A 27,523-nucleotide genomic window follows, 5' to 3' on the forward strand; every position below is an offset into this window, starting at 1 on the left:
CGAGCGCCTGCCACACCTGGGGACCTGCACAAGCCTGGGGCGCCACCTACTGGCATCAACCCCCCACTGCAGTGACCCCCTCCAGCCACGGCCACGTGGCTTTTCCAGGCACTCCAAGACCATCCTCACCTCCGTGCCTGAGCAGCGGCCACCACGCCTCAGAGATGGAGCCTGGGCAGCCAGTGCCCAGCCCCCCAGGAAGGGCAGAGCCCCGAGATCGGGACAGGCCGGCCTTTCCATGAGGCAAACTGAGGCGGCCGCCTCAGGTGCCAGACTGTGGGGGGCACCCCTAGGACCCAGCGTGTGGATGTGTCTGCGCTGGTGCGGATGGATTCTCTCTGCTCTAGATGCACAGAGACGGGGGGGGGGGGGTGCAGTGCTGGAGGAAGGAGGGCACAGGAGACACAACGCCTTAGGTGCCAAAACGTTGTGGGCCGGCCCGGGGTCAGGGGTCAGAGCGGGATGCTTTGGAGGGGTGGGGGAGCCCTGCTAGGCTGGGGGGGCAGTTTCCAGCGTATGCACTGGGCCTTGCTGCTTCAGGGCCAGCTCTGCAAGGAAGGAAGGAGGCTTGAGGTGGTTAAAATGGCGTTGGCCGGTAATCAGCAAGGCTCTCCTTCCCTCCCAGGCCTCTGTGGGTTCATGCAGTGATCCAGGGTGCAGGAGGGGCCACTGGGGGGCAGGGGATTGAGGTGTGGGAGGGAGTACAAGCTCTGGACTGGGGATATGCGCTGGGGGTAGACCCAGAAGTGAGGGGTTCAGGGTGCTGGAGGGGGCTCTCAGCTGGGGTAGGGGTTTGGGGTGTGGAGGGGTATGGGCTCTGTGGCTGGGGATACAGGCTCAAGGGTGGGACCAGAAATGAGGGGTTCAGGGGGCTGGGGTAGGGGGTGGGGTGTGGAGGGGTATGGGCTCTGTGGCTGGGGATACAGGCTCAAGGGTGGGACCAGAAATGAGGGGGTCAGGGGGCTGGGGTAAGGGGTGGGGTGTGGAGGGGTATGGGCTCTGTGGCTGGGGATACAGGCTCAAGGGTGGGACCAGAAATGAGGGGTTCAGGGGGCTGGGGTAGGGGGTGGGGTGTGGAGGGGTATGGGCTCTGTGGCTGGGGATACAGGCTCAAGGGTGGGACCAGAAATGAGGGGGTCAGGGGGCTGGGGTAAGGGGTGGGGTGTGGAGGGGTATGGGCTCTGTGGCTGGGGATGCAGGCTCAAGGGTGGGACCAGAAATGAGGGGGTCAGGGGGCTGGGGTAAGGGGTGGGGTGTGGAGGGGTATGGGCTCTGTGGCTGGGGATACAGGCTCAAGGGTGGGACCAGAAATGAGGGGTTCAGGGGGCTGGGGTAGAGGGTGGGGGGTGGAGGGGTATGGGCTCTGTGGCTGGGGCTACAGGCTCAAGGGTGGGACCAGAAATGAGGGGTTCAGGGGGCTGGGGTAGAGGGTGGGGGGTGGAGGGGTATGGGCTCTGGGGCTGGGGCTACAGGCTCAAGGGTGGGACCAGAAATGAGGGGTTCAGGGGGCTGGAGGGAGCTCCGGGGCAGGACAGGGATTGTGGGCTCTGGGAGGGATTTTGGGTGCAGAAGGGGGTGCACAGCTGGAGCAAAGAGTTGCGGGCCATGCTCTGGCATCAAAACCCACTGCCTCGGAGGCCAGTCCTGCACCCAGGGCCAGGAGAGGGGCCTGGCCCCACAGGCCATGCAGCGTTCTCCAAACTGCGCTCCCCGGAGCACCCTAAGCATCCCCAGCTGTTCCCCGTCAAGGGCGCCATGTTCCTCGCCCAGCCCAAAGGCCCCGGTTCGCCCCCTGCCAGACGCGCCGTCCGACAGCAGCGCGCCGGCCAGCACCACCCCAGCAGCCTGGGAGAAGGGCGAGCAAAGACGCAAGCTTCTTTCCTCCTCCTCAGACCTGCAGGGAACCCCCCTTCTCCCCTGCTCACATTTTGCTTCCTCCGCTCATTTCTCCAGCCCCGGCTCTGCAGCAGGACTCTGCACCACACACCTCCCGACGCGCCCGTCTCCAGTCAGTGGTGGCAAGCGGCCAATTTCTGTCACCTCCAGCAGCCGCCTCCCGGTCGTAAGGCTGGGGGCTGAACTGGGAAACAGGAGACCCGGGTTCTCTTCCTAGCCGTGTCCTGGGCTCGCCGGGTGGCCTTGGGCAAGTCACGTCACTACTCCGTGACTCGGTTTCCCCCACTTGCAGAATGGAGATAATAAAGTGCTTGGATAGCCCCTCAGGGAGAGGGCTAGCACAGTGCTGGGCGTTGGTACTCACTTCATCTTTGGGGCCTGCGAAAATATCCACTAACCAGATTTTGACCCTGGCCCCACCCTGCTTTTTAGTGAGATGCTTGCCTTTTAACCAGCCCTGTTAACGAACGAAGTGGCACCAGCCAGGAGGAAATCTGTCCGAGGCTCGGGGGGAATTTGGTTAGAACCCTTTGAATTAGGCACTTAGATCCCATCACCTTGGAGGCAGCATGGCCTAGTGGATAGAGCACCGGGCTAGAATTCAGAAAACTGGTTCTCTCCCTGGCTTGGCTTGCTGGGTGACCCTGGACAAGTCACCGTCCTGTGTGGTGCCTCAGTTTCCCCATCGGTACAAAGGACATAATGGCCCTGGCCAAGCCCTGCAACACCGGACCCCTTCTGGCCGTGCTCAGTGCCCGCCAGCCCATAGGCTGTTTTACATCCATCTGGAACAATTGATTCAAACAGGGAAAACTGCCAAATGGCAAAACCTTCCCCAACGGGAAGGGCAAAGCTGGATATTACAGCAGCCAAGTGTTCAGGTTTGGGAGCTCAGCTGCCCGCCCTCCGCACCCCACCCGGCCCTGTCCTGAGAGCCCGGCTGGGTGATGGCCCACGCGCCCCACATGCACCAGCTACCAATGTGCTTCTATGGAGACCATGACTGTAGTATATGAGCACTCACAATCTCTACCGTATTTACCGTCACACGCCCTCTGCGGAAGGCAGGGCATTTATCCCCATTGTACAGATGGGAACTCAGGCCAGAGAGACTAAGGCAGTGGTCCTCAACGTGGTGCCCGTGGGCGCCATGGCACCTGCTGGGGCATTTCTCTGCCCCATTCTTGCACCTTGGGCGCGCGGTGCGTGCATGGCCCCCGGCGCATGTGCGGGCTGTGCCCCGAGCATGCGGCACACGCGCGGTCCCCGCCCCCGGGTGCCCAGCAGCCCCAAAAGGTTGGGGACCACTGGACTAAGGGATTCACCCAAGGGCACATAGGGAGTCGGTGGCAGAGGAGGGATTTCAACCCAGTTCTGCCACGTAGCGCCCTAATCACCGGGCCATCCTGCCTGGGGACAGGAAAGGCTGTGAGCAGGGAGAGCATGAATGTTTGCTCTCCAGACCTCAGTAGCTCCAATTCAGGGGGACATGACCCACCCTGGGTATCTGACCTTCCCACCCACGGAGTCTCCAAGCAGGCAGCTGGCCTTCAAGGCTGCCTCCTGGCCTCCCTTAAGACTTGCACTTCCAAAAGAGGCCTGGATGCCCATCCTCACCCCCGCCCCCAACACTTGCTTTGCAGGGGTGTTGAGCTGCCATCGCTGCAACTGCAGCCAGAGGGGGCGGCAGGCGCTCGGCCCCTCAGAAGTACCAGGCCCAAGGCGCGGGAAGCCAGGCACCCAAAGCGAGAGGCCGCGTCTGGGAATGCTGCCCACGGGCCGTGCCCCGTTCCCAACGCACCACGGCAACGCTGCATCTCCGGGCTCCGTCCCGGCCCTCCGGTTTGCAGCAGCCCACCTTGGCTAGCTGGGATGCTCTCTGCAAAGCCGGGCGAGCAAGGATCCTGGAGAAACCCCCCGTTCCCACGGCTCTGCCTCCGCCCACGGCCTGGCCGGGCGCCGGAGCCGCTCTCTTACCTGCGGAAGGGCCGAGCTGAGCTGCCTCTGCAGCTGGTCTCGCTCGTGCAGCGTCTCCTGTAGCCGGCCCTGGGTCAGGGCCAGCGTCTCCCGCGTCTCCCGCAGCGTCTCCAGCAGCTTGTCTCGCTCGTCCAGCATGTTCACCATGAGCTGCTCGAAGTTGGCCTCCGCATCGGGGCCCTGCTGGGACCCCAGGGGGTCGCCCTCAGTGATGGTGGGCATCACCTCGCACATCATGCCGGTGGCCTGGCCCAGCCACGTGCCGGGCTCCAGAGAGGCCAACGAGCCTCGCCGAGGGGTTTGCTCTGGCGGCCTTCCCGCGGGCTCTCTCGGGCCGTAGCTCCGTGGGCCGGCAGATCACATCCCTACAGCCGCCCGCGGCCCATCGGGGCAAGCGCCAGAGACAGGCAGCGTGGGACAGGCTGCGGCTCCCCCATGCTGCTCTACGCTCCCAGGCGCTGGTTACACTGAAGCTGGCCTGGCTGAGGTCTGCCTTCCCCGCTCCATGGGCTACACGGTGTCCTCAAGCCAATACAGGCCCCCGAGAGACCCCCGCCTCTGGCTGGCTGCGGTTCATGGCGTAGGGCCGTGGCTCCGTAGCCCACAGGTGAGCAGATCCCTTGCAAAGCAGCACCAGGGGGCCAGAGAGCAGCAAAGCCATGGGCTCAGAGAGGATCGCGCTGCCCTTCCAGCGCACGCCCCGTCAGGGACTGGATGCGGCCAGCCACGCGCGGGGGCCCTGAGGACGGCTTCCCAGCCTGGACATTGTGAACGAGAATCAGTCCGTTGGAATAAAGGAGCCACCTTCCACGAGGCCGAGCGATGCACTTTGCAGTGAGCGAGTTACTGCCCCGGCCCGGACAGGCCTCTGCCCCACGATCCAAGTCGGACCTAGGGGAAGGAGACGGAGACACAGTGAAACACGCCCCACCTGCTCCTGCCCCACCCCGGCCAGCCCCCAGCCAGCAGGGCAGCCAAATTCCATTCCCACATATTACTGGAGCACCTCAGTGCCCCAGCCCCAGATCAAAGCCCCAGCGCGCTCGGTGCTGTACATTTAGCTCCTCCACTTCCCTGGGCGGCTGCTAGTGAACCGCCCTCCCCACAGCTTCCCTCCCAGGCCCCTCACCTGCGTCCTTATCTACCGCGGGATCTCGGCATGTGCCTTGCGGGGCAGAGCAGGACCCAGGAACCTGCTGGCTCGACGCTCTCCCGTGCCGGCCCCAGGCAGGATCACCTGCCCGCTGGGCCCCACAGCAGCCGTATTCGGCAGCAAGTCTATGCACACAGGCATCCCAGGGTCACCCAGCATGCTGCCCCCCCCCCCCTGCAGCACTCCCCAAAGTAACAGGCGGAGGGGTGAGACCAGGCCACAAAGGGAGAAAATCTCCCCAGAGAAACGCCCCCCAGACGACGCCCAGCAGAGGAAAATGGATCCCAGGGAGGAGTGGGCAGGCAGGTGCTGCAGACCCCACCTTCACACTGCAGCACGGACCTTTCCCGTCTCTGCCTGCGCTCCAGGGCGCTGGCCAGCCCTTCGGGTCAGCGAGGGCTCTGGGCAGGGCCAGCTCGCTGCCCGGGCCGCTCCAATGCGGCTGTGTCTGGCTCCCGCGGCAGGCCCTGCTCACGCTCCGTGCCACCGGGAAGCCCAGGCTCCTGGCCCAGCCATCAGCCGGATAATTCCCTCTATTATCAGGACTCTCCCCATCCTCGCCTGCCCCCGCCTCTCCCAGCCGCTGTCAGAAGTGCCCTGGCCGGGGCTCGCAGCCACATGGCGGCCAGGCCAAATATAGCACGGCTTCACGACGGGCCGCTGCGAGCGGCATCCCCCGCCCTGCTCCGCGCAGGTGCCTCCCACAGCTGGACACGAGCCTGGCAGCTCCAGGGGAGCCCACGGGAGCAGCAGGCCTGCTGTCAGGCTCCCGGGAGAGCTGGGGCAGGGCACACGCCCGGGGACTCCTGGGAGCTGCAGATCTGAGACCTGACTCCCCGCTTCTCTGTAAAGCAGGGTGCAGGGGGCCCTGTGGCCACCCTCTCTGAAGCGACCCCCAGGCATTGCTGACACCACCCTGGTTCCTGGCTCGCCGGCCACGTTACAGCCAGGGCTGTTAGATCTCGGTTAACGGAACAGTCGACTAACCTCGTGAGTTCCTATCGGTTGCTCGACTATTCGATAGTCCCCAGGGGCAGGGCTGGCAGCCAGTGCGCTCCGGCCCCACTCCCAGGGAGCCCCCTGCCACCCCACACTGCTGCCTCTATTGGAGGATGCCAGGCGGGAGCTGGTCCACGAGAGGAGTCAGTTTAAAAACCTGCTCCCTTTGCGCACCGGCTGCCTGTCACCCTGCACAGAGGCAGCAGTGTGGAGGGGCCCTGTCTGCCCCTGTCTGGGGCGGTCTGAGCTCCCGGACCTGGCGCAAGCTGGAACTGAGCCGGGCTGCCTGTCCGCCTGGCTTCTAATACACTTTAAATGCAGAGCCGCAGCAGGGGTAGGTCCCGGACCCTGCGTGAGCCAGGACTGAGCCAGCCTGCTAAAAAATGCACTGGCAGGGGTGGGGAGGGAAATGCGGGCAGTCGATAGCATTAACCAATAAGCTTTTCTTACGGGTTAATCGGTTAATCGGGGGCTGGACTCGATGATTCCTGAGGTCTCTTCCGGCCCTAGGATTCTGATTCTAGGATTCACTATTCCATCCCTAGGTACAGCCAGGGCTTTGCTACTGAGACCTGGGGACTGCCCGGAGGGGGAGCTCAGGGTCCGGCCTGGCTCAAAGAGAAGTCGGAGCCGCTCCTTCCTTACAGCCCTTGGAGCCAGGGCAGAGCAGTCAGCGGAGGAGAGAGCTGCACCTGCCAGCTGATGCCACCATGTGTCACCTGGCTCACACCGGTGGCATTTTCCCGGCCCCTGCCGATGGCTGCAGGGTGCTGGGGAAGACGAACACCCCCCCCCCCCCGCCCCGGGGCGTCTGCACTTGCTCCATGTGCAGTAGGTCACGGAGCCAGGGGGGCTGTGGACTGGCCAGTGGGAAGCAGCGGCCCAGCTGCCTGCTTGTAACCACCCTGCAATCTGACCGGGCGTGCTTCCATCCAGACCCAGGGCCGCACCGCGGTGAGTGCTTTGCGACCCCCTCCTGAGAGCTGGCCAGAGGGACAGGCAGGCCGAAAGGCGCGGCCAGCCAGCGCACCGTGAATCTCCTCCTGGATCCGCTGTCGGCCAAGACCTCGACGCCCGGCAGCATGGTCTTGTGCTCTGGGGGACTCTCGGAAGAGCTGAGCAGGGACCAGAAGAGGGTCCTGGTTGGAGTTGTAGGGGGCAGAACTTACCCCCGCTCCCAAGAAATGTCTTAACTGACAGGCTGACTCAGAGCTTGCAGAAAGCCTCTCACGCTGCTATAAAGTTACCTCCACTGCTGTGTGCTGCAGCGCAGGGCTCAAATTCCCTGCTGGCCCCCAGGACCACCCAAAGCCTGGATTTTCAGTCACTCGGCTCCTGCACAGTGGTCCTCCGCTTTCAGCCAAGAGAAATCAACAGGACACGAGAGCGGCCTGGCAGGGTGAGCGCAGAGCTGAGGCCTGCTGCTTTGTCTCTGAGCACGGCCAAGGGAAAGGGGCGTGGAACCCCCTCCCGGAGAACGATGGAATAACCTGCCTCTAGGGAGAATTTCTAGCAGTTCACAGACGGCTCGTGCCCTCATGCAGGAGGGTTATAATCCTTCTGACGCGTGTACCCGGCCTAGCACAGCTTGGGCGTTCTCGTTCCCCACAGAGACATCAAATCTCCTCGCTGGACCTCGTGAAGCTCTTTGCTTCTGCGATACCTTGTGGCCAGGAGTTCCACAGCTTAGCAACGTGCTCCGTGAAAAAGGGCTTCCCTTGATCTTGTCTGAAGAGAGGGTGCAAAGCCACTGCACTCAGCCCCCCGCTGCACTGGGCCCTGTGCTAACCAAAGGCCGTTTGGTGCCCTGACCTTGCCGTGGCTGTGCAGCGCCTGATACCGCTCGCTGCTCTGCCGTGTCAGTTTCCTCCAGGGCGCCCGTTCGCAACAAACTGATTGCAAGGGAAAAAGAAAGTTCATAATCCTGGCCCAGCCTCACTCTCTCTGCAGAGCCCGGGGGCTTCAATGAGGCAGGGTGCCTGAAACGCCCTGTGACAGCAGGTGTTCGGCACGTCTCGGCGCTTAGCCCCGAGGAATATCTGGGCTGGGTCCTGGAGCCCAAATCGACAGCTCCCGCGCCTTAGCCAACAGGGGAGGCAGCTGGAGACAGGAGGCCCTGCCTGTTGCAATCAACAGTGACTCTCCCTCTGGCTTTGCTCTCCGCCTCCTCCATCTACAGCAGGGCTGGGCATGATGCAGCCCAGGGGCCGGATCCGGCCCACCTCCCTGCATCTGGCCACCTTCTGGTTATAGCCTGCTGCCCAGGCCACCGAATTTCCAGGCAGTAGCTCAGGCAGCAAGATCCCATTGAAATGGGTCCCGGTTGTGGTGCTACCCCGACAGGGGCCGGAGCCGTGCGCCCTTTCAATAGCAGCCATTTAACGGACTCGGCTCGCAGCCCTGCCACTACCACGTTGCCTGGGGTTGCTGTGGCTAGTTAAAGGGCTGCCAGTCGCGGCGCTAGCCTAGAGGGGCCAGAGCTGTGGACCTTGTAAATAGCCGCAGCCACCCCGGGGGGCAGCCAGGCAATGCAACGGCAGTGGGGCCAGGAGCTGCGAGCCCTTTGCTGTCTTTTTAATTCAAAGCCTCCAGTCCCGGAGAACTCGGGGGGGAGGCTAGTCCCCAGCCCCGCCCCTTCCTCCGCAGGCCCCGCCCATTCCAGGGGTTGGTGCCAACCTGCGACCATGTCCCAAAGTTCATTAAGTGGCCCCCCTGCAAAAATTATTGTCCATCCCTGATCTACAGCCTCCCTCCCTGTTCTACCCACTGGCCTCTTCCACGCTGAACCTACAACGGCATCCCTACACCCTCTGCCAGCAGCACAGTCCGCAGCCTGACGGGTGTCAGGAGCAAAGAGGCTGTTAGGTTGACTGACCAGTGTCCCCCACAAACTAACCTGGCTTGTGGAAAGACACGTGACTCTTGTCTTTTCACATCCTATCGAAACACTTCAAACGAGAAACCAAGGCAACCCAGCACCAAAGTGAAGCTGCAATTAATACCTAGAGCCCTGCAAAGCCGCGGAGAATGATGCAGATAGCTTGTGACGGCGCGTTGGGGTTCCCCCGACTCCTGCACCCCCGTAATAGCACGAACAGACTCCACCAGCCAGTAGAACAGAGGGAGTTTATTGCTTCTCCAGGATACAGCACAGCACAGATGTCATCTGGTTCCAGGGCAGGCCTAGGATGCCTCAGCCCCCCTTGAGATGAGAGAGACTGGGCCCCTAAATCCCAGCCCCTTTCCCTAGGCTGCTTCCTCCATGATACCAACCAGAAACTGCCCCATTTCTAGCCCTGCCCCCCAGACAGGGGTTGGTCTTCGCCTTCCTCCCTTTGTCTCTCTCCCTGGGAGGCGACCTGTCGGACAGGTTGTGAGCCCCTTGCCTAGTGACTCATCCGCTGTCCTACAAATAGCCGCCAGTGGAGGTCACCCACTACCCAAGCCCAGCAACCAGCAAGGCCCCACCATAGCACACTGGGTTATAGAGCAGACAGCACCCCCCCACTACATCCCATAGCTGCAGCTCATTTTTGTGGACACTGATCTGGGGACACATTTTATACCGAGGGCCCTGCAAATTTGTGACGATCTGCTCTCTCTGCGAGGATCCGCATCTGCAGATGTGCTTGCAGCTAGCATTTTTGCCAATGCGGGGCTCTATTAATAATGTTCAACCAAACTGCCAGTCAGCAATACAACCAGCAAACCAAGGGCAAGTCAACAAGCCCGTCTCAGCGCTGGATGGGCGTTAATTCATCAAATTAGTGAAATCAAACGAAGACTAAAAATAGCCAACCCTTGAAAACCCCAAAGCAGATTCGAAGAGGGTGGCTTTCCATTTAATTTTAATTCCAGCTAAAGAACTCCATCCCTTCTATCGCGTGAATCCAGCTCCGTAGTTTAATACAGAAACCACATTTTGATCAAGTGCCTGGTGCCAGTTATAAAGCTTCCGTCACAGATTTCAGCTCCAAAGGCAGCTAACCTTTTCCTCCTCCAACAGAGAGATTGCAATACAGGCAGGAAAAGAACGCCTGTCATAAGCAGAAATGCGACCGCTTTTGTGAAGCAGGAACGGCAGGTGACAATTTCAAATCTCTCAGAATGTGCAAACACAGAACTCAGTGATTCATGCACAGTATAGCCTGCAAACCGATATACTTTCCGATCTTATCCCTTGCATTATATTTTGGCAGTACTGCAAGGCCTGCGGGAATATCGGCCAGGATGACGTTGGCTTTAGCAGTAGCGTAGCATGGTAGGAAAGGGTTAATATCTTTTTAGAAATTAAACTGAATGTCCTTAATCTCTCTTTCGAAATTGCGAAAGGCTTTTGTGGCAAATTTTTCAGTTGGGTCAGAACACAGATAGGTAAGAGACGTGACTCCGCGAGACCTAAAAGAGGCCTTGCACCTAACCACAGGTTCCTGCTTTTCCCACGTCAAGGGGAAATCATAGAATCATAGAATCATAGAACTGAAGAGACCTCAGAAGGTCATCAAGTCCAGCCCCCTGCTCTAGGCAGGACCAATTCCAACCTCTAGGCAGGTCCAAGAGGGGCATCAAACGATCTTATTCATGCATAGTCAACAGATGTCCCGATCTCACCACTCAATCGGGTACGTGTTCCATGCCCGGGTCTTCTGGGAGAGGGTGTGTAAGTACGGTACTATACTAGGTAACTAACTCTGCATTCTTAGATAAGCACAATTATAACCAAACTTCGTTAATGTTGCCCTCCGGGGTGATAGACTCAGTCTGCGTGACCAGTGCTGTGTGCTTTGTATTGTTTGCCATCTTAATACCAGTCATAATACAAAATGTTTTAATTTGGTCCTATCCTCACCGAGAGCGTGGCCGCTGTGGTGGCTCCACCTCCAGAAACAGAGCTTTACAGCCGTCAACCTTTGTGACCTGGGGAAGGAGGACGAACCTGGAACCTTCTAGTCAGATCTGGCGAGCCGTATAACCCCCCATAAATGATACTATTCTTCAACCCCAGGCTTCAGCAACACACGCCCAGAGAAATCCGATTCTAAAACAAATACCGTTGCTGGAAGACCACAAGGGAGCACGGCTTTAATAAAGAATAAAAGAAAGTTCTTCTTCACACAGCGTGTAGTCAACCTGTGGAACTCCTTGCCAGAGGAGGCTGTGAAGGCTAGGACTATAACAGAGTTTAAAGAGAAGCTAGATAATTTCATGGAGGTTAGGACCATAAAAGGCTATTAGCCAGGGGATAAAATGGTGTCCGTGGCCTCTGTTTGTCAGAGGCTGGAGAGGGATGGCAGGAGACAAATCGCTTGATCATTGTCTTCGGTCCACCCTCTCTGGGGCACCTGGTGTTGGCCGCTGTCGGCAGACAGGACACTTGGCTAGATGGACCTTTGGTCTGACCCAGTACGGCCGTTCTTATGTTCATAGGCTACGTCCCCATTTGAAACATTAAACGTGGCCGCAGCAGCGCTGTGAAGGTCAAGTACGGCCCGGCACTGTGTAAGCCATCGAAAGAAGGGGGATGGGAGCCCGTTTACGTGGGCGCTTTGCAGCACGGTGACTTCCTACACGCCGGAGGGGGTTTTTTCACACCCCTGTAGACACGGCTTTCGGCTCCAGCGCCCCAACACACAAGAACCTCACAACAGAGCGAGGCAAAGCAGGCTGCTCCCTCAGTTCTCCCTTTCTAGACTGGCTGCTGAGCTCAGAGGCAATTTCCCTACAGCGCCCCCTAGTGTGAGCTGACATTTCAAGTGACAACGATTGCACAGCTTTAACCGTTTCCGATGCAGCACACGCAGAACACACTCGGAGTAGTTTGATGGGGCAGTATTTAGGGCTTTTTAAACATCTTCGCTGGAGAGCCTTAATTAAGGCAGACTAAAGAGGCGGTTTAACTTTCAGCTTCCCCGTGTAGGCAGAAATGACTTGTCAGACTGACAGTCAAACAGGGCAAACTGCCTGTTACCCAAAACGTCCGAAACCACTTTGCCTTCTCCCCAAATTGTAGATCTGTTTGCCTGGGGACTCTGACTCACACCTCTCTCTATGTGAAGCGTGTCTTTGGTTGCACTGTAAGCCCTAAATAACGTGACATCCTCATACCCTGCCAAAGAATGAACAGAACCTGTCATTAGACATGGAAAATGACAAAGGATTTTGCTGTTTTCACTGTAAATAACTGTTACATTCTAGAACTAATAGGAAGGAGTTTGGAAAGTTATAAACCAGGGTGCATCTTTGAATTATGAAAAGGAAATGCTTTAAAGGTCTGGGGGGGAGGGGGGATCCTAATTAATAAAGGGAGTTGACACTGCAATGAATCAAACATAAAAAGCCTCTGACACCCGGACCAGCCATGTGGAAAGGAATCGCCCTTAGACCAGAGTTAACCGAATAAGAAGTGGTGAGGTTTCTTTTCAAAAAGCGTATTTCCTTAGGGTTGCCGGATGGTTTCAACAAAAATACCGGACGCACTTGACATGACATGACATCACATCACATCACCAGGACTCGACAAATCGCTGTATCTACTCACCCGTCATGAGTAGATTTCAGCCGGTCGCCCCGTGCACCGGCGCTGCGCGCATGCACAGTGCCGGTCTGGCGCATGCGCGGTGCGGGGCTGGCGAGTAGATCTCGCCGCGGTTCGTCGAGCCCTGTACATTCCATCTTATTTAGAAAATACTGGACATTTCTAGTTTCTCAATTTGTTTCCCAAACAGAAAGCTCAAATACTGGACTGTTCGGTTCAAAACCGGACACCTGGGAACCCTACCTTTTGTTCCTTAACAAAAATAACTGATAGTTACCATGCTGTGTCTGCACCCAGTAGGGAGACCTCCAGTAACCACACTTCAGATTCTACCTAACGATATACACATGCTCTCCTTTATAAGCCAAGCAAATTGGCCTCCGCGCGATTTAAAAAAACAACAACTGAAGCAGTAACTTCTTATAGTCTAATCTTAACCCTTCCACACCCAACTATTCACATAGTAAGGACGACACTCTCAAAGGCTCCTTACAATCTAATGCTTCCTACCTGAAGAAACATTGGAAGTGTGATATATACGCTGGGTACTAAAGAACTGACCCATAAATCCCAAGGCTAGCAGGCACTGTGTGGTCCTGCTTAGCACAGGCCAGAAACCTGCCCCAGAACCATTCCTACAGCAGAGTTTTTAGAAAAACATCCAGCCTCGATTTAGAAATTGTCAGTGATGGAGAACCCACCATGACCCTTGGTGAATTGTTCCAGTGATTCATTACCCTAACTATTAAGCTGTACGCTCATTTCCAGTCTGAGTGTGTCTAGTTTCAACTTCCAGTCACTGGATCACGTGAGACCTTCCTCCGCTAGGCTGAATTGCTCATTATCTTACTATACATTTTAGAAACGCGTGTCTGTCTGTTGGTGAGTCTGTCTGATCGAGAGCTCCTAAACAGTAAGAGCCAGGACAACCTTTGATCACAACTTAAAGCAAGGTCAGAGTTAAGGATATACGCTCATCGGGCAGTCGAGTCAACTGCTCGCTTCCCTCTGTGACGTAGTGGGGGTACTTGCTGGGCTGTGGTGACCCCTGCTGTCTGGAACAAGACCCAGCATGGAAAACCTCACTAGGCAGAGGTAAGGCCAAACCTGTTGAACCAGTGGCCAGACACCCCCCATGGAGAGGAACAAAGGAAGGTGGAATGCGGCCCTGACTGGGGGGGCAGGGCTGCAAGGGAATGGGGTTAGTTACTGTGGGAGAGCATGGAGGAGAGCCTAGGAGAAGGGGCTGGAGTTTAGGGGCCCAGTCTCCCCCATCTCAAGGGGGCCTGAGGCATCCTAGCCCAGCTCTGTGGCCAGACTACATCTGTGCTGTGCTGTATCCTGGAGAGGCAATAAACTCCCTCTATTCCACCGGCTGGTGCAGTCTGTTTGTGCCATTTCGGGGTGCAGGAGACGGGGAACCCCCAACGCGCCGTCACACTGGTGTCAGGAGTGGGATGCACTGCACCCCGTGGATGAAGCTCCCAGCGGCAAGCGACAAGGCGCAGTAGAAGCAAGAGCCCTGGAGCCAGGCGTGCTGGAGACAGAGCGAAGCGGTTCCTGGGAATCGTGGGGCGCTGCAGCACTAGACTGGTGAGTCTGCACCGAGGGGCCCAGCGGGCAGATGGCCTACGCCCGACTCTTGAAGGCAGAGCTGGTGGAGCTGTGCAGAGAGAGGGGCTTGCCTGTGCGGAAAGCAACCAAGGCCCAGCTGATTACCCAGCTGGAAGAGAATGACCAGCCACAGGGCCAGGATCTTGTCCCCAGGGGAAGCAGCCAGACCCCCCCCTGAGAGTGTGTCAGGCTCAGAGAGGGGGAGGAGCGCTGGAACCCACCGGAGAGATGAGACAGCGTCTCCCGGGAGGCCTGCAAGCCGTAGCCCATCTAGGGCAGGGGCCAGCCCAGCGGAGCTGCGGCGGCTGGAGATCCAGCTGCGGATCAGGGAATTGGAAGTAGAGGACCGAGAGAAGGACCGCCAGGACCGAGAGAGGGAGCGCCAAGATCGAGAGAAGGAGCGCCAAAATCGAGAGAGGCAGCGACAGCATGAGCTGGCCATGGCAGAGCGGAGAACCGGCGGGGCACCGGCTGCGCCAAGTGCGGATGGGCCCCAGGGTCCCAGGACTGCCAGACGCTTGGAGAGGCTCGTGGTGGCCCAACTGAAGGACATGGGTGACATAGACGGGTTCCTCAGTGCCTTTGAGAGGGCCTGTGGACTGCAACGGGTCCCCCCAGCTGACTGGCTGCAGGAGCTCATCCCCGCACTGAACCAGGAGGCGGCCGGAGTGCTCAGTCAGCTGGAGGACCTACAGCCAGGGGATTACAACCGAGTCAAGGAGGCCCTGCTGCACAAGTTCGGGCTGACCCCCGAGATGTACAGGAAGAAGTTCCGGGGGGTACAGAAAGGGCCACGGGAGACCTATGTGGACCTGGCCTCCCGCCTGGCGCAATACTGCCGCAAGTGGGTGTCTGGAGTCGGAGCCCAGACCGCAGAGGAGCTGCTCAAGCTGGTCATGATGGAGCAGTTCTATGAAGCGTGCCCACCCAAACTGAGGCTGTGGCTCAAGGACCGGAGACCAGAGAACCCCCAGGAGGCCGGGAGACTGGCGGATGAGTTCACGGAGAGCCGGTCCGGGTGTGAACGGGAGTCCCGGAGAGAGAGGGAACCGCGCAGAGACCGGATCTCGGCTGAGCGACGGAGGGAGTCAACTACGGGGCGAGACCAAGGAACAGGTCGTCTGCGCCCCAGAGAACCAGCCAGGGCCTGGACAGAGACAGCCCAAAGCCTAACTTGCCATCGCTGTGGGCAAAAAGGCCACAAGAGGGCTCAGTGCACCAGGTCCCAGGACCGGGGACTTTCCAGGGTTAACTGGCTGGGGCGGGAGGAAGGGCAGGCTGCCCCAGAGGCAGGGGCTGGCAGGCAAACCTCAGCTCAGAGAGAGGGGAAGGATGCTCAGTGCACCTCCCCTGGGAGGTCTGATTCTCAGGAGGCGGATTTCTCCGTGTACCGGGTGGGGGCAGGACGGCCCCTGCGGAGCGAGTGCCTCATACCCCTGGAGGTGGATGGTAGGAAGGTGACGGGCTTCTGGGACACGGGGGCGGAGGTGACTCTGGCCCGATCCGACATAGTGGCCCCGGAGCGGATACTACCCCACGCGCAGCTGACCCTGAAGGGCATAGACGGGTCCCCGTTTAAGGTGCCTGTAGCCAGGGTGCATCTGAAATGGGGGGCCAAGGAGGGCCTCAAGGAAGTGGGGGTGCACCCACACTTGCCCACCGAGGTGCTGATGGGGAATGACCTAGAGGAGTGGCCCCATGAATCCCAGCGGGCTCTAGTCACTACCCGGAGCCAGAGCCAGCGGGGGGCTGACAACGTGGGTCCAGGGAAGGACTCCTGGCAGCGTCCTCAGGGTCCCATCCCAGTGGACACGGGGTCCAGCCAGGCTGGGACTCCGGACCTAGGCAGAGGTGGGGAACAGGTCCCGATCCCTGCCTCAGCAGCTGAATTCCAGGCTGAGGTGCAGGCAGACCCCTCCTTGCAGAGGCTGAGGGACCAGGCTGGCCTCCATGCAGCTCAGCCCCGGGGGAGAGGTGGCCAGGAGAGATTCCTGCGGGAGCGTGGGCTCCTGTTCCGTGAGTGGCTCCCCCCCAGGAAGGCGAGGGCATGGGGGGTCCAGCGGCAGCTGGTCGTCCCCCGAAAGTATCGCCTCAAGCTGCTGTATTTGGCCCACGATTCCCCCGTTGGGGGCCACCGGGGGATCCGGAGCACCCGGCTGAAGCTGCTCCAGCACTTCTATTGGCCGGGAATCTTTACAGCCGTGCAGCGGTACTGCCGGTCCTGTGACTCCTGCCAGAGGGGCGGGAAGGCCCAAGACAGGAGGAAAGCGGCTTGGGGGTCTCTACCCCAGATAGACCCTCTGGGCTTGCTGAGAGAGTTATGGGAGGGGAAGACCTCCCTGGATGGAGCTTCGGGGGTGGAAGCCGCCCTGGTTATCCAGAGAAGGCTCGCTGGGCTCATGGCCCCAGCCCGAGAGACCCTGGCCAGAGATCAAGGCCAGCGGAAGGGTGGGTGTGACCCCCGAGGACAGGCCTGCGCCAGTCGCCCTGGAGCGGGGCGGCGAGTGGACAGAGGGAAGCCAGCTCATGTGGGGCTTTGCCACGGCCGGCCTGAGTCAAGGGGAGCACCCATGTCCCCAGGGCGGGTTCCCACGCAGAGGACCCGAACTTCCCTAGGTCACGAGCGGAGTGACCCTGCTCAGTTCGCTCTCGGAGGGGGGAGAACTGTGACGTAGTGGGGGTACCTGGCTGGTTTCTATGCTGCTGGCTCTGGGGTAACCCCCACTGGCTGCCGTGGGTACCACGACCCAGCAAAACAGGATGAGTCACTATGCAAACCAGTGGCCAGACACCCCCCATGGAGAGGAACAAAGGAAGGTGGAATGCGGCCCTGACTGGGGGGGCAGGGCTGCAAGGGAATGGGGTTAGTTACTGTGGGAGAGCATGGAGGAGAGCCTAGGAGAAGGGGCTGGAGTTTAGGGGCCCAGTCTCCCCCATCTCAAGGGGGCCTGAGGCATCCTAGCCCAGCTCTGTGGCCAGACTACATCTGTGCTGTGCTGTATCCTGGAGAGGCAATAAACTCCCTCTATTCCACCGGCTGGTGCAGTCTGTTTGTGCCATTTCGGGGTGCAGGAGACGGGGAACCCCCAACGCGCCGTCACACCCTCCCCCTCGCTGCCTCTGTATCGGGGCAGCAAGGGGGGTACAAAAGCCAGTCTCTGCAGTGACACCTTCCCTCTCCCTTCCCCTCAACACTGCTGCCATCATGTCAGTACAGCCTGCAGTCTCTTTCTTGGTGAGACATTTACCGGGAGCTGTATTAAAACACAGTTTGCTTGCACATGGTTTACCAAGCAATCCAGATCCCTCTGAATCAGTAACCCGGCCTCTTCATTATTTACCACTCCCCCAATTTGTGTCCGCTGCAAACTTCAGCAGTGATGATTTTATGTTTTCTTCCAGATCACCGATAAAAAGAAATTAATAGCATAGGGCCAAGAACGGATCCGGCAGGCGGGCTGGCGAGTAAAAGACTGAGCCTGCTTACAATTGCATGTTGAGACCCATCCGTTGGCCGGTTTTTAATCAAGTGACGATTGAGGTTACAAGTAAACGTAACGAGAAATCTCGGTGATTTGCATTGTTCCTTGGTGTAACTGCTGAGCCTCACCCATACCGCATGCCAAATGCTTGCAGGACTGTAGTGGTGTATTCAGTACATGCCTAGAAGTGTCTTGGCTCTGTCTACACATGACTGATGAACTGCTGATTGAATACTGACTTGGCCCTGGGTGATTGGTTGAGAAGCTTGAGAAATACTGTCCAAGATCGTTGTAAAAACTGACGGGAAATGAATGTCGCATTCACTTGGCAAGCAAACGCTCCCGCAAAGAGGGGGTCTCCTATTCCGTTCCATTCTAATATTGGTGAGAACACTTCTCCAGTCGCAAATCTAGTTTGTCAGATTTCAGCTTGAAAATGTATCTTGTCCCAGGGAGAATTAATTAAACTGACCCCTCCCTGCCTTTCACACTTACAAAGTTTGACGCAAAAAGCCGACAGAAATAGCTGGTTGGGAAAAACCAGCCACTCCACATTCAGGAGCAAAATTAAAAATAAACCTGGGTTCAGTTCCACCGTGTGCACTTCCTGCTGAGAAATGAGGCATGTTACAGTCGCTTTCCTATTTTGGAACTAGCTCACTGGTCACACAGCTTAGTTCCTGTCATCTTCGTCTTCCCAGAGAAAAGGGACTTCAGCGCTTAGGGAGATGAAACCCACTTAAGAAACAGACTCAAAGACTTTAAGATCAGAAGAGACCATTCGATCGTCTACTCCAGGGGTAGGCAATCACTTTGGATGAGGGGCCCCTCCAAGATATGGTAAGTGGTCAAGGACCACACTTATCTATGGAGGAGGTGCGGGATCTGGGGCAAAGGGTGGGTGCAGAAGGGAGCTTGGGGTAGGGGACTGGAGCAAGCCCCACCCCAAGCCTCGCCCATGCAGAAAGGAGGTGGGGTGGTGCAGGGCCGGAGCCTTCCTGGCCCCAGACAACAGGGAGGGAAGTGGGAGGGTGGCTTGAGGGGCAGGGCGGATGCTTGGGGGCAGCGACACGCAGCCCCCAGTACACCTTGAGCAGGTGTTTTGGGGGCGGAGTGTGGGCGGGGCCAGGCTGGCGGTTTGGGAAGGCATCGAGGCTGACCGACCAGCACAGCCGTGGAAAGAGGGTACATCTGGCCTAGCAAGTGAGCATTTCGGGGGTGGCTCTGGCCTTTGTGTGTGCACCCTGGCTCATACAGTGCACTGCACACATCACAGTGTGTTCTGCATCACTCGAGGGAAGGGGGTGAAAAAAATCCACCGCTACCCCCTGGGGTGTTGTCAAGCCCCCCACCCGGTTGATGGAAGAATTCTCCTGCCAACCCAGCTACCATGTTTTGGGGAGGTGGATTAACTTCAGAGCCAGGAGAACCCTCCTGCTGGCGTAGGTAGCATCAATACCAACTCCATGAGCACCAACTCAGGGCTGGAGCACCCATGGGAAAAAATCAGTGTGCTTAGCGCCCACTGGCAGCTGGCTTCCCCCCCCCCCCCAGCGCCTCCCACCCACCAACAACCCTGCCGATCAACTCCTCCCCCCCTCCCAGTGCCTCCCATCAGCCGCAAACAGCTGTCCCCGCCTGCAGGTGGTGCTGGGGGGAGGAGGAGGACGAGAGGTGGGGCACAGGAGGTGTGGGGGACAGAACTGTGCAGGAAGAGGAGGGGTGGGGGGGTTAAGTGAGGGCCTGGAAGACAAGGAAGCTGGTGCCTGTGGTGAGTGGGCTCTGCCCGGAGGTGCTACAGCTGTGCCGTGGGAACACTGAGCATGCAGGCAAGCCCCAAATCACACTCCCGTTGACAGAAAGGAAGCAAAGGGCTGGATCCCTGCCTATGACTCAGCCTGCGCTGGGCCTTGCTGCCCTATTCCAGCTGGCTTGACTCTCAAACAGTTGTGATGTGCTTTGATTCTGTAACGTGACCTTTGCAAATGGCAAATCGCACCGTTAGCGCCAAGTGCAGGTTGCCTGGTGACTGCTCGTGGCCTTTCCCTTGAGCTCTGCCCACTCCAGCTTCCGAATCGCAGAGAGCGCAGCGTGAAGGCAAACGCCCACATCACCTTAACTCTGCCCCCTGGACCTGGCAACAGCCACTGGGAATTAGCCCCATGCAGCCAGCTGCATTCAGTGGGCTAGGTGTCGCTGTACTGGATGGTGGAGGAACAGGTGGGGGCCACCGTTGTGATTGCGGGGTGAAGAGCTCCAGGGATTAGCCAGAGCCACATCAGATCTCTGGTACCAAGAGAAGGGTGTGGCTCTGGGTCGGAGCAGAGGACAGAGGCGCAAGAGGACTTTGAACTTCCAATCGGCATCATTTCAATGGCCACTTGTGGGGGCCGAGCCCGGGCCCTGGGGGTATCTTGCCCTGGGCATGGGCAGTGGCTATGCTAGCAGGCTGTGGCTTTAAAGATGGGGAAGGGAGACTTGCTTCCAGACCCCCCTGCCCTTCCGTTTCTGCCCCGGCTGGGTTTGCAATTGCAAAGATGCCAGGATCTGAGTGTAGGGAGGCCATGGTTTGTCATGGGCGCTGTCCCTTTAACGCCCCTTGCTCCAGTGACCCCATATGGATCTGGTCTACGCGCCAATGAACGCCAGCGAAGTTCAAGACAATGTGGCGGCTGGAGAGCCCTTAGACGAGCTGGAGCAGACAACAGGGTATGAAATTGGGGAGGGGGGAGGTCTCTACACATCAACCAGCAGCATGGTGGTCTCACAGAAGGGTGAGTGGCCCATTTGTCACCAGGACATGCAACACAGGCGGAATCAACGGCTCCGAGACCTGGGATCAGCTCCATTCATGTCAGTGGTGGTCTCCTCTGCTCCCCGCTGCGGGACTTTCTGCGGTGGGGGGTGCGTGCCCGCTCTCCGCGCCTCACCCCAGGCTCTGTAAAGGCAGGGGACTGGACTCAATGACCTTTCAAGGTCCGTTCCAGCTCTAGGAGATAGGCATCTCCATTCGTATCCTATCTCTTTCCCTAGGAGACAAAGTCTCTGTCCTTTCAACAGGAATGCACATTTTCTAGGGGTGACTATACAAGGGAGGAGCAAAAACACCCTGGTTATCAAATCATCTCTCCCAGCCCCTTCACCCCAAGGCTACGTCTAGACTGCAAGCCTTTTTCGAAAGATACTTTCGAAAAAACCTCTTTCGAAAAAGAGCATCTAGACTGCAAGCAGTACTTTCAAAAAAGCAAGCCGCTTTTTCCAAAGAAAGCACCCAAGCAGTCTGGATGCTCTCTTCCGAAAAAGCCCTGCTTGCATTCAAGAACGCCTTTTTTCGAAAGAGCACTTTCGAAAAAAGGCATTCTTCCTCGTGAAATGAGGAGTACCGCCGTCGAAAGAAAAGCTGCATTCTTTCGATTTAATTTCGAAAGAACGTGGCTGTAGTCTAGACGCAGGTGAAGTTATTTCGAAAAAAACAGCAGTCTAGACACAGCCCAAGACAAAGGAACCAGGCCCTTGACTTCGGGGGGATCCTGACCAGCAAATCAGACAGAGAATCAGCGATGTTGCTGGGAACATGTGCTAAGGATTTTACCTTGAACCAAGACTTGCTTGTTATTTTTAGCTACTAGAGTTTTATCTGTCTCTTTAACCATTCCTGACTTTAATACCTTGTACTTAAATTCGTTTGATTTTTAATGGATGGATTGCACCCTCAGGGTGTGTCCTGCATGCTGGCAGGCTGTGACCAGCCTCGGTTGGGAGCCATGTGCGAAAGCATTGTGAGGCACACAGGCAGCGACCCAGCCCCACGCTGGTCTGGATTGCACCCCACAACTCCAAAGACGTTTGCCTCAAGATATCAGACTCTTCCAAGTTAACAAGACACTTGCTGACTTTACTGAGAGCTGCCTCAGACCCTAAATCAGTCAACTCCATTAGGTGGTGAAGACACGCCAGTCGGCCTCTCTCATAATTAACAGGCTTCATTTTGTTGCCTACTCTGGCCCTTACAATGTGATATGGTAGCACTGCGTAAAGGATCATGCCTGGCTTTAAAGGGCCTTACTGATCCGATAATAGCTGGGTAGGGGAGTTAGAATGCAAGGAAACAGCTGGTAATCAGGGAAAACAGACATCATGCGGCTCTAACCCTTCGCAGGGTATTTTTAGTTCTGCAGGGCTGCGAGGAGCAGCGTTGGGGAAGCAGGTTTGTTTCTGGAGAAAAAGCTTCCCCGTTTTACTATTTCAAAAATAAAATGAAAACTCTCCCCCACGGGAGACGAAAACTCCTGACGCTGCCCCAGGGTGTCGAGAGGGCAGTGTGCAGCCGGTAGCTCCCCTTGCAGCCCGGGTCTGAGCAGCTGGTTCACACCAGATTTGCTTTGGATCCCTGAAGAGCAGCATAGCTCTGGAGCTGAATGATCAGAGAACGCTGCTCCTGGGCCGGATGGCAGAGGCTGAATCCATCTTTTCCTGAGAATCAGCCTCTTCCCAAAACCTACCCCCCAAACCAGGACACAAGCTGTTCTTACTTCCCAGAACCTGTTCTAAGGGTACCGCCGCCTGCCATTATGGCTCGCCCTGCCTTCCACGGTCTCCCCGCTTCCTACAAGCTTCTTGTCCTCTCAACTTTAAGGTCCTTCATGAGGTAGGCCCGGTCTTCTCCCCCCCCACGCCCCTTGAGCCCTCAAACACGTCAGCCCCAGCCCAGAACATCCTCCGACATCACACTTTGAGACCAAAAGCTCCAGCCCACTCCTCCGGTCCGACCCGTACGTCGCAGGCCACCATCATCACCTGGGTCCCAAGCCCAACAGTGTCAACCCACAAAGCCACCACCCTGTCCTCCCGAAGGCCCGTTTCCACCACAATGGCCCTGGCTACTCTGCTCACATCCCACCAGGTGTTTGGACCGGTCATCAGGGCCTGAACCGGAAAGCGGGGGAGCACCCAGCGCCATCGGCATCCTGGCCCCACAGTTCACAGGTACGAGGGCACTGGACAGACCACTGCACACCACAAACCAGATCAAAATACACCCCCAGCTCCATGGGTAGTGTGGCTAGTCACTGGCCTCTCCCTGTCGGAGGACATCCTCAACAGAAAGAGTAAGGGCACACCGGGCAATAGAAACCAAAGAGTCCTGGGGCTTCTCTCTCTGCTTGATAACGACCATAAACTCATCACACTAATCGCAGCATTTAAATCAAGTGCCAGCACTAGAATTTCACCCCAATCTATATATAGCTATGTTTAGAATGCATCTGGCTGTGGGTCCAGCCGGCTGTCTGTGAGTCTGTTTGTTGAAGAATTCCTAGGACCATCAAATTCGGTAGGCTGCTTTCTCTTATCCTAACTTAAAGCAAGATCAGGGTTTGGTTGTACCAGGAAAATGGGACGTAGCTAGAATGGGACTGTTTTCCATACCATGGAAAAGAAGGAGGCTGATTGGAGGGGAGTGATCCTGCACAGTTACCACTAGGGGCAGCGAGCGCAGGGGAGAGCTATATTGCAGAGTGATCTAGGACCACCAAATTCGGTAGGAGGCTTCCTCTTCACCTAACTAAAAGCAAGGTCAGGGCTTGGCTGTGCCAGGGAAACTGGAAGCCTTAGGAAACGGACTGTTTTCCATAACAGGCAACAGGAGGGCCTGCTGTTCCGAGGGACGCAGTTTGAGTGTGGCCACTAGGGGGCAGCGAGCGCACAGGAGAGAGCTATCCTGCGGAGTGACCCCCAGGGGAGGGGCCAGCAGGGTTGGGGCTCCACCATCTTGTCTCCCTGCCCCAACTGCCCTCCCCCCGTCCCTTGGCCATAGCACTGGGAGGTGAGGGGGAAAGGCCCCGGCAGTTGGGGGGGAAGGTCCCTGATGGATGGGGGGGGACAGAGAAAAAGTCTGTGCCAGATAGGGACCCCCCCAAATCACTCCTCACCCCCCAGCCTCCTACACTCGCCCCCACATATCCCCAAGGCCCTACTCTGTGTCCTGCACCCCCCACGCTGCCAGCCCCCTGCCCTGAAGGACCCGGGCAACACCCGATACGTCTGCTAGTATTTCTATAACATTATAAACCAACTAGAGTGCCGAGGAATGGGAGATCATGGTGTTCCCTGCACAGCTCCAATCTGCAAGGTCCTTCCTCACCTTAAGAGTCTGCATCCGCCCACAATGAATTCACGGCTCCTGCCGGGAGCTCATGACCAAGGCAGGCAGCTGGCAAAGAGGGTTTCATACATACACCAGCGACAAGGGGTAACAGATCTATTGTATGAAAATGCCCGTGTCATTTTCTCCGCTCAGAGATTTTCCTTTTCAAAGGCTCAGCACGGCGCCGAGAGGGAAACTGACAGGCTATGATTCATCCTAAGCCTCTCCGGCAGATACCGCTGCCAACACAGACATGATAGTTACCAGCATTAGCCTCTGTCCCAACTCCACGATCGCCACATGGCCCCGCTGCGGGCTCAGAGGATAGCATCCCTAGCATCCTTGCTGCCCAAGTGACCTTGAACAAGCTGCAGAAATAGGAGACTTCATGCCAGACCAAAGCAAAGCCCCTTCACTGTGCTGCATTGGCAAATGAAATTGAATGTTGGTAAATGTAAAGTAATGCACATTGGAAAAAATAATCCCAACTATATATACAATAAGACGGGACTAATTTAGCTACAACTACTCAAGAGAGACCTTGGAGTCATTGTGGAGAGTTCTCTGAAAACATCCACTCAGTGTGTAGTGGCAGTGTGTAGTGGCAGTCAAAAAAGCAACAGAAAATGAGGAATCATTAAAAAAGAGATAGAGGATAAGACAGAGAATATTTTATTGCCTTTATATAAAACTATGGTACGCCCACATCTTGAATACGGAGTACAGATGGGGTCGCCTCATCTCAAAATGATATATTGGCATTGGAAAAGGTTTAGAAAAGGGCAACAAAAATGACTGGGGGTTTGGAACGGGTCCCATAGGAAGAGAGATTAAAAAGACTTGGACTTTTCAGCTTGGAAAAGAGGAGACTAAGAGGGAATATGATTGAGGTCTATAAAATCCTGACTGGTGTAGGAAAAATGAATAAGGAAAAGTTATTTACTTATTCCCACAATATAAGAACTAGGGGTCACCAAAAGAAATGACTAAGTAGCAGGTTTAAAACAAACACAAGGACGTTTTTCTTCACACAGCGCACAGTTAACCTGTGGAACTCCTTGCCAGAGTATGTGGTGAAGGCTAGGACTTTAACGGGGTTCAAAAAAGAGCTAGATAGATTCATGGAGGTTAGGTCTGTCATGGCTCCTTCCCCACTCTGGCATGATAAATGCAGAAGTGGGGGCCAGCAGGTGTATCCTAAAGCCTTATCTACCAGGCTTTGGTATAAAACTTCCCCCAAAATCTTAAAAACCTAGATCTTGGGAATAAAACTTCCGCTGCCACCACCCAAATGTTGATAAAGAAATCAGGGGAAAGATCATTTGGGAAATCTCACCCCTAAAATAAAAATCAGGGCACACAATTAACCAATGCCAGGTTAATAAAAACAAAAGAAAGAACTTTTATTATTACAACAATATTCCTGTTGCAAGCATAATGACTAGATAGGGAGGTAACAAAATATACTCCTGGAGAAACTCCATGGGCCTAGAACTTAGTTACAAAGAAAAGCCAAAACATCTTTTAAACCGTGCCAGATCTCAGATCCCATACCCAACCCTTAAAACAATAAAGCCTAATGAAACTACCTAAACTTTACCCTACTTACAGAAAATGAAGAATGGTGTCTTGGAGAGAGAGAGACATGCTTGTCCCTCTCTGTAGCTGCAGAGAACTCACCCAGAGAGACAAAAGGGAGAAAGGAAAAAACCCAAATTCCTTTGTCCCAGTTTAAAAGTCCCACCTACATTCCTATTGGTCACTCCACCTGGCGAGGTGTAGTTAACCCCTTAATCCCCAGGCTGCTGGCTAACCCTCATCATCATGACAAGGTCCATCAATGGCTATTAGCCAGGATGGGTAGGAATGGTGTCCCTAGCCTCTGTGTGTCTGGAAATGGGTGACAGTGGAGGGATCCCGTGAGGATTCCCTGTTGTGTTCCCCTCTCTGGACAAGTGGCGTCGGCCACTGTGGGCAGACAGGACGCTGAGCTAGATGGACCATGGGTCTGACCCAGGCTGGCCGTTGGTATGTTCCTTCTCAGCTCTGACTCACGCACTGTGCTTGCCCCGTGCTGCCTGCTCTGGGAGTATTGCTGGGCCCATGGTCAGAGCCTCCTGCCCGGCTAGGGGCACTGAGCACAGGCGGCCCGGCTGGACCCAGAGCTGGGGGAAGGGGCAGGGAAGCCACCCGCTTGGGCTCCAGGCTTTCTTCCTCACTCACTGGGGATGTTCCCCTGGGCTCTTCCTCCTTTCTACAGGGCCCTTCACGTGGGCTACCTCTGGCTGCCCAACACAGCCATTCCACCACCCCCACCCCCTCACACAGCCCCCCAGCTGCCGCCTGATCCTGACAGCCACTGTGGCTGCCCCCGAGTTGGCCTGATAGGCTGGGAGAGGGGAGAAAGTTCCCTGCCGCATCCCCTCAGCTGCAGGAGGTCTGAGCGAGCCAGGACTCACCCCCCAGCCCTCCTGGCTTCTCTCAAACCCACCCCCAGCTCCTGAGAGGCCAGGACCTGGCTCGCCCTCCTGCAGTTGGACATGGAGCTGAGCCACCTGCCCCCAGGCTGTTTCCTCCTGAACCTCACATGGCAGAGGTCAGCTCGTGGCCTGAGCACGGGGGTTCATACCCCTTCCTGACTCTCAGGCTTTTGTGGGGAGCAGGGCCCCATCCTTTTCAAAACCCACTGGACTCTGGGCCTCAGCAATACTGGGTGGCAGTGAGGTCCCCAGGCTAATCCAGCCCAGGCTTTGAATGACCCCGTGGTCTGCGTTACGAGGTGGCCCGAACAGACGTCCCTCTCTCCCTTCTCCAGCTCCGCTATTCCATGCGCTTTCATCGGGGTTCCTCGCACCTCCCCCCACTCTGCACAAAGCACACCCATAATCCGTTCGGTGTCTCTTCCTCAGGCATTCCCACCACGCCTCCCATTTTCCCACTCCGCGCTGGTTAGGCCTCTGTTGGAGGATTGTGTCCAGTTCTGGGCACCATATTTCAGGAAGGATGTGGAGAAATCGGAGAGGGTCCAGAGAAGAGCAACAGGAATGATGCAAGGTCTAGAGAACATGAGCTATGAGGGAAGGCTGAAAGAATTGGGTTTGTTTAGTTTGGAAAGGAGAACACTGAGATGGAACATGTCAGCAGCTTTCAAGCATCTAAAAGGGTATCTGTCACGTTACCGGATTTTGAGGGGAGCAGCCAGATCACTGCTGCACCCATGGGGGGGGGCGTGTGTTGGCCCCAAAAATGGTATAAAAGGGGGCCATGTGAGGTGTTGAATAGAAGCTCACTGTCTGCTAATCCTATGTACACTACTCATGTGATTGTATAAGTCTGTGTGTGGAGTTAGGAATCTGTAATCTGTGTGGATACTGAATATTTCTCTGCATGTGGTTGAGCATTGGGCAGAGCCCGGCCTATGGACGTGCTAATCAGCGAGGCCCTGTGGGACAATGGCACTCAATGGGCCAAGGACACACCTCAAGAATGAGGGTGACTCATACCTAAGGGCTACCAGCAGGGAACACAGGAATAGGCCGTGGGCCAGGTGACCTGCTGTAGCCAAGAAGAGACCAGGAAGGAGGAATAAATAGGCCATGTGGTGGACTCCATCTTGGTCTTCAGCTCAGTACTTCACCCTAGAGGCAGCAGTGCAGGGATCGAAGAGCCCAGAAGACCTGTGAACCCATCCTGATCTAGGATGCGCAACAAGGACTTTTAAG

General features: G+C 56.8%; 1 protein-coding gene across 5 annotated transcripts in view; it reads right to left on the bottom strand.

Annotated features, from left to right (window-relative positions):
- The window catches only part of PPFIA4 (PPFI scaffold protein A4), a 148,817-nt gene that overhangs the window by 86,910 nt on the left and 34,384 nt on the right, over nt 1-27,523 (bottom strand). For all 5 annotated transcript variants that reach the window (XM_075910026.2, XM_075910022.2, XM_075910024.2 and 2 more), the window contains exon 2: nt 3,874-4,764. In XM_075910026.2, coding sequence (XP_075766141.2) covers nt 3,874-4,110 — 237 coding nt within the window. In that variant the 5' untranslated portion in view covers nt 4,111-4,764. The remainder of the gene's footprint in view (nt 1-3,873; nt 4,765-27,523) is intronic.

Source organism: Pelodiscus sinensis, chromosome 27, assembly GCF_052426305.1.
Source record: "Pelodiscus sinensis isolate ZL-2025 chromosome 27, ASM5242630v1, whole genome shotgun sequence".
NCBI lineage: Eukaryota > Metazoa > Chordata > Testudines > Trionychidae > Pelodiscus > Pelodiscus sinensis.